This window comes from Gobius niger (genome assembly GCF_951799975.1).
Source record: "Gobius niger genome assembly, chromosome: 19".
NCBI classification, from domain to species: domain Eukaryota; kingdom Metazoa; phylum Chordata; class Actinopteri; order Gobiiformes; family Gobiidae; genus Gobius; species Gobius niger.
The window spans coordinates 26,214,439-26,227,502 of NC_136870.1; the positions used below are offsets into that span (position 1 = coordinate 26,214,439).

General features: G+C 38.4%; 1 protein-coding gene across 1 annotated transcript in view; it reads right to left on the minus strand.

Annotated features, from left to right (window-relative positions):
* Nucleotides 1–596: 596 nt before the first annotated feature.
* stxbp4 (syntaxin binding protein 4) overlaps nt 597–13,064 on the minus strand; it is a 59,572-nt gene continuing 47,104 nt past the window's right edge. Inside the window, exons 21-22 of the mRNA XM_079576899.1 lie at nt 1,411–1,468; nt 597–728 (exon numbers count right to left, since the gene is read on the minus strand). Of these exons, the coding sequence (XP_079433025.1) occupies nt 617–728; nt 1,411–1,468 (170 nt within the window). The 3' untranslated portion in view covers nt 597–616. The remainder of the gene's footprint in view (nt 729–1,410; nt 1,469–13,064) is intronic.

Here is a 13,064-nt window from a genome sequence, read left to right on the forward strand (position 1 = left end):
TAACTTTGTATAGGGCATTAACCATTATTAAGCAGACCGACATTTTCAAGCAACATGGGAAAGAAAAAGGATCTCTCTGCTGATGAAAAACCCACTGCAGCCTCGTCAGCTTCAATGAACAGTTTAGGGGAGGCTGGATAGAAGGTTTATGCACAACTGCAGCCTCTGGAGGGTCGGCTTTGTAGCAGCTGTTCTCTTAATCTGATGTGTTTGTCTGGCAGAAATCGTCCTCATTGTGCCTTTATCTGCACAAACCCGTGTGTGTCTGAATCATCCACAAATCTCGTATTAGTACAATGATTACGCTTAATCTTTCATGAAATACCGAAGGTTTTCACACCTAGACCAAGGCATTCAACTATTTCACGCTTTTCATCAGCGGAGAGATCCTTTTTCTTCCCCTTATTGCTTGAAAATGATGATCTGCTTAATAAAGTGGAACATCCTTTTTCAGTAGTTTTTCCCTTAACTAAGTATGTGCGTTTAGGATATACTAAAGGACAAAAGACATGAAAAAGCAGGTATAGTGTCAGGCAAAGGTTTTATTTTGCAGTAGTATCTGTAGTATTTGTAGTATCGGGAGTATCGGGAGTAACGTTGGCAGTATCAGCATTTTTCACATCTCGGTCTCCACTGACGTCCTCTCTTCTCGTTCCTTCGGGGGCGAGTCGTTGGTCGGAGACGTTTTCTCTTCGGGGGGAGTCCAGGACGTGCTCTGTGTCACATGACTGCGAGGAAGAAGAAGAAGAAGAAGAAGAAGAGGAAGAAGAAGAAGAAGTAGAGGTAGTAGAAGAAGAAGTAGAAGAAGAAGAGGTAGTAGAAGATGAAGTAGAAGAAGAAGAGGTAGTAGAAGAAGAAGAAGAGGTAGTAGAAGAAGAAGTAGTAGAAGAAGAAGAGATAGTAGAAGAAGAAGAAGAAGAAAAGAAGTAGAAGAAGAAGAAAAGAAGAGATAGTAGAAGAAGAAGAAGAAGAGGTAGTAGAAGATGAAGTAGTAGAAGAAGAAGAGATAGTAGAAGAAGAAGAAGAAGAAGAAGAAGAAAAGAAGTAGAAGAAGAAGTAGAAGAAGAAGAGATAGTAGAAGGAGAGGTAGAAGAAGAAGTAGAAGAAGAAGAAGAGATAGTAGAAGAAGAGGTAGAAGAAGAAGAAGAAGAAGAAGAGGTAGTAGTAGAAGAAGAAAAGAAGTAGTAGAAGAAGAAAAGAAGTAGTAGAAGAAAAGAAGTAGAAGAAGAAGAAAAAAAGTAGAAGAAGAAGTAGAAGAGGAAGAAGAAGAAGAGGAAGAAGAAGAAGAAGAAGAAGAAGAAGAAGAAGAAGAAGAAGTTACAGGAGAAGAAGACGTTACAGGAGAAGAAGAAGAAGACGTTACAGGAGAACGGGAGGGCATCCGACACTCATGAGTTAATCCTCTCTTACTTGATGTAGTATTTGACTCCTCGCTCGGTGTAGGCCTCCTCCCACCCGTACGGCAGAGCTGCAGGGACAAACACTGACATCAATATGAGAAAATAATCTATTGTTTTTATATATTTTCGGTGACAAAATCTAAATAATGGACTTTGCCAGGTTTCAGTTTATGGCTTTAATTTGTGACATACTGTATTAGCCAAAAAACATATTTCAGAGGGGGTTTGGATCTTTTTTAGTTTTTAATTAAAGCTGCTCTAAGTGATCCCGCTTTGCCGGTCCGGCACCGATGCAATACCAACAAGCTCCACTAGATGTGCCGCCATGTGCGTCACACACACACTGTAGAACAGGGGTGGGCAAGTCTTCTTGGCGGAGGCTGATTTTCTTTATTGTAAATAGACCGAGGGCTGAAGCCGATGATTATTAGCCCAAAGTAAAGAACAACACTGGAAAAATGATCATCTTAAAGGAGATAAATGATTTAAAATTGCTTGAATTAAAGTTCTTCTATGTTGTATTTGAGTCGGTTTGAACTAATGCAAGATACAAATGCTATAGCGCCGATGGAACAAGAATAAAACCCACTTGGAATCAGACAAATAATTGTTTTTCACTTGAAATGAGACAACATTATCTGAATTAAGAGAATAACTAGTACTAGAGGTTTAATCTCGTCTAAGACCAAATCTACTCAAACCTTAGATTTTATCTGTTAATTCAAGTAGATTTATGTCATTTCTTCATTAAAACGATTATTCTTTTTCCAGTGCACTTCTTTCAAACACCAGTGTTGTACATCATATATGACCTCATTGGGTGTATTGACAGTATTTCTACCTTTTTTTCTCCCATTTAACTCTAATAATGTTAAAAGTACTCTTTGATGTGTGTAATAATGTTTCTCAAAATCATCTCGAGGGCCAGAGGTGCTGTGCCAGAGGGCCGGATTTGGCCCCCGGGCTTGACTTTGCCTACCCCTGCTGTAGAAGAAGACCAGCGCTGCACCTCCCTCACCCGTTTATTATAATAGATCCATGCCCTCACCTCCACATGCCCCCTGCACCACGTAAACACAAACACGTGAACAAGAGATGCAAATGTTTGAAGCAGGAGACGCAGCGACAGTTAGTGGCTAACAGTTTAGCGGCTAACACTTTAGCATTATGACAGAAGTTTAGATAAAGATGGTGAACTGACAAACATGTGACCGGCCTGCTCTGATGCAGCTGAAATCTTCCTGTTTATTAATCCAGTATCTACAGGAGCCTCAGGTCTTTTTACTCCTTTTTTTCCCTCACAAAGCAAAGCAGCACCGGAGGAGAGGCTGAGGCGTTCAAGGGTTGCGGGGAAAAAAAGTACTGCGCTGTAAACAAAGTTCTAAATGGAATTATTCTGTTCTAAATGTCCCAAAAAAGTGACAGACTTTCATGGAGTTACAATTCAGCAAATAAATGTAAATGTTTGCGATTTTTGTAGCTCATTGAACGCAATCAGAGCAGCTAGTGTGGAGCCAGGTGAGGGGAGGGGGCTGGTGCTGAAGCAGAGCAGAGTTCACTACTCCACTGATGAAAACATTTCAAAAAGACATCGCTTAAGGCAGCTTTAACCCCTTAACTCCCACCTGAACCGAGCACATTTTCTCCAGTTTGGCTTTACCCCAATCCAAAAGCTTCTGGAAAAAAGGTGTGAAAATAGCAACAAAACTGAGACGAAAACAATGATGGAAATGTGACAAAAAAGTGACGAAAAATTTATGAAAAAGTGACAAAAATGTCACAAAAATGTCACAAGAAATTGACAAAAAATTGACGAAAAGATGACAAAAATGTGACAAAATGTGACAAAAAAATTACAAAAATATGACAAAAATTTGATAAAAATTTGACAATAAAATTACCAAAAAATGACCAAAAAATTAGGAAAAAATGGAGGAAAAAAATGACAAAAATGTGACAATATAATTACAAAAATGTGATAAAAAATGACAAAAAAGTTACAAAAATGAGTTGAACAAAAAAATGATGGAAAAAAAATCTGATGACGTGAGGAAAAAGATCCTCTCGGTTCAGGCGGGAGTTAAGAGGTTAAGCTATTTATTTGTGGGAGGAAAAAAAAAAAGTTATATTCAAATTTTGCCTTATTTTTTGGGTGATTTGAAATTTAATGAATTAGGCGGGAATTACATATTGAACAATCATAAAACAATACAGGAAGCAAAGTCAAATTTAATTATTTTCAGCACCATTTTTAATACACAAGAGCTGTATTTCAATGCCACAAACTGATTTCAGTCAAAATCCAAAGTCGACGCCTTAAAGTAAACATCGTAAAGGGAGAGTTTGGTCTGTTTTTACTCTGACATTAAAGACGTATGATGAAAAATCGACTCAAATCGACGGCATGAAAACCGCGTGTGTTTAAAGTGTTACGACATAATGTGGTGTCATTACAAAGCCTCGTCCATCTGCGCTCACCCCTAACGTGAGCCTGACCTTTCCTCGTGGCTAATACCGGCGCCTATAGACGTGTCCATACCCCCCCCCTCGCCGTGTCCGGAGCGTGATTCTGATAATCCTGGTTTTTGCTCCGAGTGGCGGCGGTCTCCAGGCGACGGAGCGTTCCAGGCGATAACACTGACCCACTTCCAGAGACGTGCCGCTTACGCAACACAACGGGATCGATACCGGCCTCGACAACAAGGGGGGGGGGGGAGAAAACAGAGCGCGAAAAGCACATTCAGGAGGGGGGGGGGGCTGAGAGGGCAGGGATTCGTTTGTTTTCATCAAATCGTCCCATAGCAACAGCCCTGTTAGAATCAATACCAGCAGCTTTTTACTAAAACATTCAGAAGCTTCTAAACCTTGTCCGAAGGTCCAGAGACAAAACAAGGGCCCTCAAGGTTTTCATCAATGCATCCCGGAAAGTAGAGAGTATTTGAGTAAGTATTTGAGAGATTTGTTTTACGAGACAGCGACAGGTCTTTGAACTGACTCTTGAATAAACCATTAAAGTGCATATGACAGGTTTTAAAGCTTTACAAAATATCGCCATTTGTTGTAAGTAATAATTATGATTTTATTTCAGTGAAGCAACAATTTAAGGAATTCATTTTGGGCTGAAGAGTTCTTATTATTAGAATTTTTAAGCTAATGGAATACATGCCTTTCAGTCATGTGACTTTTTTTGTTTACGGTGGCCATTTTGAATACTGAGGTAGAATTATGCAGTACTACAACATGTAACAATATCTCTACTCAGTGGACAGAGGCTTTTTTATGTACTCGTAATCATTGATCAAGAAGATAACAATAAAAACACAGCCCCAGAGACACACGTTTATGTGAAGAAACCAGTGAGTCAGTGTTTAAGCTGCTCAAGAAGCTAGCATGCTTCCGGTTAGCATTTAGCTTCATCATCTCAGCTCTCCAAGAGAAAGCCCTAAACCAAACTCCAAACATCTAGCCTTGGATAAAACATGTGACAGAGGTCAGAGTTCATAGACGTGAGACACACGTGTCTCTGGGATTTTTGCAGTTTGTCATGTCAACAGAGTGTTTAAGCTGCTCAAGACGCTAGCATGCTACCAGTTAGCAACTGTCAACCATTGAATGGCTTCAACACAACAGGTTTTCTGTTTCTTCTTTGATGTGTTTATTTAGTCTTCAGAGTGAAGCAGATCTTTAGTAAATCCTGCTGTAGCTCCACAGACAGAGACTTCCTGGTTATATCAGATAAACGTGCGTCTCTGGGGCCGTGTTTTAACTGTTATCTTCTCGAGCAATGATTACGAGGACATCAAAATGCCACAGTCAATCCGTTGTCTTCCATTTTCATCCTGAGTTGAGATATTGTTACACGTTATAGTACTACATTAAGTCTACTTCGGTATTCAAAATGGCCGCTGGAACTGATGTAATTGGAAACGCATGTACAGAGGGAATATTAGTTTAACTCATTTCTCACTATTTCCGGGTCCAAACTGTTGAGAGCATATACGGCGATCCCGTGGGTGCTGCGTGGCTCGAGCACCCACTCAAATCTTTGGACATCCGTTCGAATTTTCCCTTATTGCAAAATGATTCAACAGATACGATATAAACTGTAAATCATGAGCTGTGAACACGTGAGCGCAGGGCGGTCCTTTACATTCATATAGCAGGGGTTGCTTCACCCGTGTAGCTCTGTAGGTACAGCGCCCGGCTCATAGCATGAGTTTGTGGGATCAATTCTGTCCACGTGTTTTTTTGTTTTGTTTTTTGTTGGTTTTGACTGGGCAACCACTGGGAAAAACATAAATCTGCGCCTATAGTTGAGAGTTCCATAGACAAACAAAGCAAAAACAGCAACTTTATCTGAATCTCCTGTTGACATAACAGCAGATAAAAGGCCAACAACTGTCTTACACCCAATGAGAATAATATAGCTTATCATATATCCAGGCAGAATGAAGATATTATTATTTAAAGGGACTAGTTTTTTCTTAAAACTCCGTATAGTCCCTTTAAAGTTAGCTAAGCCCGCTGGACCTGGAAGTAGAGCGATGACGTCGTCACTTAACAAACGTACAGCAGTTTGACTCATTTCCCACTGACATAACATGGTCGGCACGGCAACAGTTTAAAATGGTTTGCCTCTATCTATGTCACTTCCTGTCAGTGTCCAATAAGGAAGTGAAACTATAAACATCACAAAAATGATCAAACTAAAGAAAACTGGGTAAAATTTATAGCAAAATTGTCTATGTTTTCGTAAAAATGGTTTCAAATGTGTCATATGCACTTTAAATATGAGTCTAAAACGGAACCATGCAGACAGAGCAGATCCTAAAGACTGGTTTCTCCAAAAGAACCACAGAGTCCGAATGTTTTACCTTTGTTTAATATTTCCCACACATTTTTATGACAAAATTGAAACAGCAAAAACCCACCGTTACAAAAAAACGTCATGGCTTTTCCCACATCTTTCCATTTTCAAAAATCTGAACTTCAACGACCGCTTTTTAAACTCCATAAAAATAGTTTCTTACACAAAATATACTTTCTGCTCTTCCTGAAAATATCTCTCACACAAACGTGATTTCAAAGTGCTTTTAAAGGGACAGTTTTAAGCTTTTATCTGTGTCGTAGCATAGAAGTATGGTCACTTTGGTCGTCTCTTCTCCTTTATGTGTTTAAGGCGAGACGCTGCACGGGAATAGGGAAAAATATTACATTTAAAGATATCCGTTTGAAACTTCTGCTGTGGATTACTGGCATAAGTGTGAAGAAAAAAAACATTTTATTTTCTGTGCAGTGTGGAGTCTGATGGAGCGACTAAAGTGCAGATGTTGTTAAAGTTTAGTCCCTTTGTCTGCACATGTGCCCTGTGTATGTTTATCCTGTCTTTAGCCAATGCTGTCTCCCACAAAGGAAATGACCATATTTGGATTACAGCGTCAGGGAAAGTAAGTAAGTAAGTAAGTAAGTAAGTAAGTAAGTAAGTAAGGAAGGAAGGAAGGAAGGAAGGAAGGAAGGAAGGAAGGAAAAAAGGAAAGAAGGAAGGAAGGGAAGAGGAAAGAAAGGAGGGAAGGATGGATAGAAGGCCCTAAAGTTCAGCCCCTTGATCTGCACAGGAAGCAAGGAAAGAAGGAAGGAAATAAAGGAAGGAAGAAGGGAAAGAAGGAAGGAAATAAAGGAAGGAAGAAGGAAAGAAAGAAGAAAGGAAGGAAAGAAGGAAGCAAGGAAGGAAGGAAGGAGAAGGAAATAAAGGAAGAGAAGAAGGAAAGAAAGAAGGAAGGAAGGAAAAAAGGAAAGAAGGAAGGAAATAAAGGAAGGAAGAAGGAAAGAAAGAAAGAAAGAAAGAAAGGAAGGAAAGAAGGAAGAAAGGAAGGAAGAAAGGAGAAGGAAGTAAAGGAAGAGAAGAAGGAAAGAAAGAAGGAAGGAAAAAAGGAAAGAAGGAATGAAATAAAGGAAGGAAGAAGGAAAGAAAAAAGAGAAAAAGAAAGGAAGGAAGGAAGGAAAGAAGAAAGAAAGGAGGGAAGGATGGATAGAAGGCCCTAAACTTTAGTCCCTTTGTCTGCACATGCTCCCTGTGTATGTTCCTCCCGTCTTTAGCCGCTGCCGTCTCCCACACAGGAAATGACCATATTTGGATTACAGTGTCATCTCAGTCACAGCCTTTCCTGCAACACATGGATACCGAACACGTCAGTATTTGTGAATGAATAAGCGTAGGAAAGACATGTTGGAGAGATAAGTTAAAGATCGTAAAGGGAGAGTTTGATCTTTCTTTTTACTGTGACTTTAAAAATAAAATGTTAAGGGAGAAAACATTAACCCCTGTTTCACCTGCAGCGTCTCGCCTTAATTGAAAGCTCGTTGCCTTCGTTAAATATGTCATTCCCACCACTTCCTGCAGAGGGAGCTCCAAGCAAGTTCACAAAAGTCCTCAATAACACCTCCTCCTTACATTATTTCCACGCAGAACCTCAAACATCTGCAGAGGCCGCGACAAACGCTCCAGAAAACCAAACATGTTTTTAAATGAAACTGTTCCCGGTTCGAAACGGCTACAGCTACGCACAGGGGTCAGAGGTCAGAGGTCAGCTACTTCCACTGGGTTACTGAGTATTATATGATGTGGAGATGTTACCAGAGAACAGAGGGGAGTATCTGTTGGATATGTTCATGATGATGGTTTTACTGAGACCAGTGATGACAGAGGAGCTCGGAGTAGAGCTGCTGCTCCACGACAGTAACTAGAGAGGAGGGAGATGTATTCACAGACCGGAGGAGGAGATGGAGGCGTGAACAGGGGCGTGTTAAAGTTAAAGTCCTCCTGGAATTTCCATAGACAGTTTCCAAATACCAGTACTTTAACGATGCTTCGATACTGATACTTTGATACCTGTATGAAAATAAGTGTCATCCTGAACCAGAAAACAGGACAATGATCTCCAATATAGTGTCTGCAGGAAATGTGAATAAAAATTGGGAATAATTTGTGGAAAAAGTGAGAGAAATTGTGGCAAAAATAAGGAAGTATTTTCTTTAAAAAAAAAAAAGGGTAAATGAGGAAACAAATGAGGGGAAAATTGGGAGAACAAGAAAAAAATGGGGAAGGAAAATAAGAGAAATGTGTTTAAAAATGGGGAAAATGGGGCAAACTTTGAAAAAATTGAGAATAAATTAGGGGGAAATGGGGGGAAATAGGGAAAATATTAGTAGTAAAGACTGAGGGGAAAAATTGGGGACAAAAAGGAAAAAAAAAGGAAAAATGTGTTTAAAAATGGGGCAAACTTTGGGAAAAATTGGGAATAAATTGGGGGAAAAGAGGGAAAATATTAGTTATAAAGAATGAGGAGGAAATTTGGGAAAACAAGAAAAAAAATGGGGAAGGAAAATAAGAGAAATGTGTTTAAAAATGGGGAAAATGGGGCAAACTTTGGAAAAATTGAGAATAAATTGGGGGGAAATAGGGGGAAATAGGGAAAATATTAGTATTAAAGACTGAGGGGAAAAAATTGAGGGAAAAAAGGATAAAAAAAAAAGGAAAAATGTGTTTAAAAATGGGGCAAACTTTGGGAAAAATTGGGAATGAATTGGGGGAAAATAGGGAAAATATTAGTAATAAAGAATGAGGAGGAAATTTGGGAAATCAAGAAAAAAATGGGGGGGAAAAATAGAAAAAATGTGTTTAAAAATGGGAAAAATTGGGCAAACTTTGGGAAGAATGGCAAACAAATTTGGGGGAAATGGGGGAATAGGGATTATATAAATGAGCAAAATTGAGGGAAAAAACTTGGGAAAATAAGAAAAAAATGGGACAAAATAAGAAAAAAATGGGACAAAAAATAAGAAAAATATTGTTTTAAAAAATGGGCAAAATGGGGCAAACTTTAGAAAAAATGAGAATAAATTAGGGGGAAATGGGGGGAAATAAGGAAAATATAAGTAATAAAGAGTAAGGGGAAAAATTGGGAAAAAAGGAAGAAAAAAAAAAGATTTTTTTTTTTAAATGGGAAAAATTGGGAATAAATTGGGGGGTAAAAAGGGAAAATATTATGAGGAGGAAATTTGGGAAAACAAGAAAAAAATGGGGGAGAAAAAAAAGAAAAAATGTGTTTAAAAATGGGAAAAATTGGGCAAACTTTGGGGAAAATGGCAAATACATTGGGGGAAAATGGGGGGGATAGGGATAATATAAATGAGCAAAATTGAGGGAAAAAATGTGGGAAAACAAGAAAAAAATGGGACAAAAAATAAGAAAAATATTGTTTTGAAAAATGGGGAAAATGGTGTAAACATTGGGCAAAAAAGGGAAAAAATAAAAAACAAAAATTGGGCAAAAATGGGGGTAAAAAAAAATCATTTATTGACTGAAACACCCATGCTGTCCCTGGACCAGCATAAAAACCTGGATGTAAAGATATAAGTTTGCTTTCGATACCAGTAGAACCTCATGTTTTTTTCCGATCCTGGTATCATTTAACGGCACCGTAAAACGAACAGCTCCTGTAGGGGGCAGTGTTGAAACATCATTTGCTCATAGCTTCAGTACATGGGCATCTCCTCTGTCTGTTTCTTAACCTGAACACGCCCCTGAGAGTGTGAAGACGGACGAGGAAAACCAGCTCTAGAGCCTGTGAGTCGGGACATGAAGCCGCTCTCTGCGTTAGACACGGGTTCGCCTCCTGTCCGGTCTCTGGTTCGCGGTCAGAGAGAGTGAGTAAAGGCCGGTTCATGCTGGAGCGGAGGAGCAGGCGGGCGGGAGGTGTTTCTCCGGTGGAATCGGCCGGTCTCAGAAGGTCAGAGCTAGGACAGGGAGAGAGAGGGACGTTTTAGACAAACCGGGCAGGACGGTCACAGTAACACCCGGGCCGTGTCCCAAAGTCCACCCCTGACTGGATAAATGATCCGTGTAGGTTTCCTCTACCGCTAAAAACATGTACAATAGGCCAGGATGTTTGAGAGCGCTCATGGGGGACGACGGATGGAGATTAGCTCGAGGCTACAATCCGGCGTGGCGTGTTCGTTAACGTGCACTGTCCCGACCAAATAAACTAAAGTAAAAGCTTCTCGACTGGAGAGCACGCCTCATTTGAAAGCTAAGACTTACAAAACTGATTGTCACTTTGTTGCCTTATTTTTGTCACATTTTTGAAGCGTTTTTATCGTGTTTTCGTCACTTTTTTGTCAGGGTTTCACTAGGTTTTTGTCACTTTTTGTCGTGTTTTCGTCACTTTTTTGTCAGGGTTTCGCTAGGTTTTTGTCGAGTTTTTGTCATTTGCATTTAGGTCACATTTTTATTTCTCTCTTTTGTTGCTTTTCTGTCTTGTTTTTGTCTGTTTTTTCTGCTGTTTTGTTGCTTTTTTGTCTCATTTCTCACACTTTTTTATGTCACCTTTTGGTCACTTTTTCATTGCTTTTTTGTCGGGGTTTCACTAGGTTTTTGTCACTTTTTGTCGAGTTTTTGTCACTATTTGTTGCATTTAGGTCACATTTTTATTTCTCTCTTTTGTTGCTTTTCTCTCTTTTTTTTTTTTTGCTGTTTTGTTGCTTTTTTTGTCTGGTTTCTCATACATTTTTATGTCGCTTTTTGGTCACTTTTTCATTGCTTTTTTGTCAGGGTTTCGCTAAGTTTTTGTCACTTTTTGTTGCGAATTGATCACATTTTTAAGCCTCCTTTTGTTGCTTTTCTGTCGTGTTTTTGTCTGGTTTTCAACACGTTTTTTGTCACTTTTTGTTGCATTTTCTTAACTTTTTAGGTCACTTTGTCATTGCTTGCTTGGTTTTTGTCACTTTTTGTCGAATTTTTGTCACTATTTGTTGCATTTAGGTCACATTTTTGTTTCTCGCTTTTCTGTCTTGTTTTTGTCTGTTTTTTTTGCTGTGTTGTTGCTTTTTTGTCCGGTTTCTCACACATTTTTATGTCGCTTTTTGTATCATTTTCTTTTTTATGTCACCTTTTGGTCACTTTTTCCATTGCTTTTTTGTCGGGATTTCGCAAAGTTTTTGTCACTTTTTGTTGCGATTTGGTCACATTTTTATTTCTCTCTTTTGTGGCTTTTCTGTCTTGTTTTTGTCTGTTGTTTTTTTTTTCTGTTTTGTTGCTTTTTTGTCTGGTTTCTCACACATTTTTATGTCGCTTTTTGTATCATTTTCTTTTTCATGTCACCTTTTGGTCACTTTTTCCATTGCTTTTTTGTCGGGGTTTCGCTACGTTTTTGTCACTTTTTGTTGCGATTTGGTCACATTTTTCTTTCTCTTTTTTGTTGCTCTTCTGTCATGTTTTTGTCTGTTTTTTTTTTGCTTTTTCATTGCTTTTTTGTCTGGTTTCTCACACTTTTTCATTGCTTTTTTGTCTGGTTTCGCTAAGTTTTTGTCACTTTTTGTTGCGATTTGGTCACTTTTTTTCTTTCTCTCTTTTGTGGCTTTTCTGTCTTGTTTTTGTCTGTTTTTTTTTTGCTTTTTTGTTGCTTTTTTGTCTGGTTTCTCACACTTTTTCATGTCACCTTTTGGTCACTTTTTCATTGCTTTTTTGTCGGGGTTTCGCAAAGTTTTTGTCACTTTTTGTCGAGTTTTTGTGTTGCATTTAGGTCACATTTTTATTTCTCTCTTTTGTTGCTTTTCTGTCTTGTTTTTGTCTGTTTTTTTTGCTGTTTTGTTGCTTTTTTGTCTGGTTTCTCACACTTTTTCATGTCACCTTTTGGTCACTTTTTCATTGCTTTTTTGTCGGGGTTTCGCAAAGTTTTTGTCACTTTTTGTTGCATTTAGGTCACATTTTTATTTCTCTCTTTTGTGGCTTTTCTGTCTTGTTTTTGTCTGTTTTTTTGTTGCTTTTTTGTTGCTTTTTTGTCTGGTTTCTCACACTTTTTCATGTCACCTTTTGGTCATTTTTTCATTGCTTTTTTGTCGGGGTTTCGCTAAGTTTCTGTCATTTTTTGTCGAGGTCACATTTTTATTTCTCTCTTCTGTGGCTTTTCTGTCTCGTTTTTGTCTGGTTTTTTTTTGCTGTTTTGTTGCTTTTTTGTCTGGTTTCTCGCACTTTTTCATTGCTTTTTTGTCTGGGTTTCGCTAAGTTTTTGTCATTTTTTGTTGCGATTTGGTCACATTTTTAAGTCCTTTTATTGCTTATTTTGTCTGGTCGCTTTTTGTATCATTTTCTTTTTCATGTCACCTTTTGGTCACTTTTTCATTGCTTTTTTGTCGGGGTTTCACTAGGTTTTTGTCACTTTTTGTCGAGTTTTTGTTTTGCATTTAGGTCACATTTTTATTTCTCTCTTTTATTGCTTTTCTGTCTTGTTTTTGTCTGTTTTTTTTTCTGTTTTGTTGCTTTTTTGTCTGGTTTCTCACACTTTTCCATTGCTTTTTTTGTCAGGGTTTCGCTAAGTTTTTGTCATTTTTTGTTTTGCGATTTGGTCACATTTTTAAGTCTCCTTTTGTTGCTTTTCTGTCTTGTTTTTGTCTGTTTTTTTGCTGTTTTGTTGCTTTTTGTATCATTTTCTTTTTCATGTCACCTTTTGGTTACTTTTTCATTGCTTTTTTGTCAGGGTTTCGCTAAGTTTTTGTCACTTTTTGTTGCGATTTGGTCACATTTTTAAAGGGGGGGTATTGTCCAAAATTTACTTTTTCAAGCTTTACATCATGTTATCATGTCACTCCCTCATTAAAAACATGCCT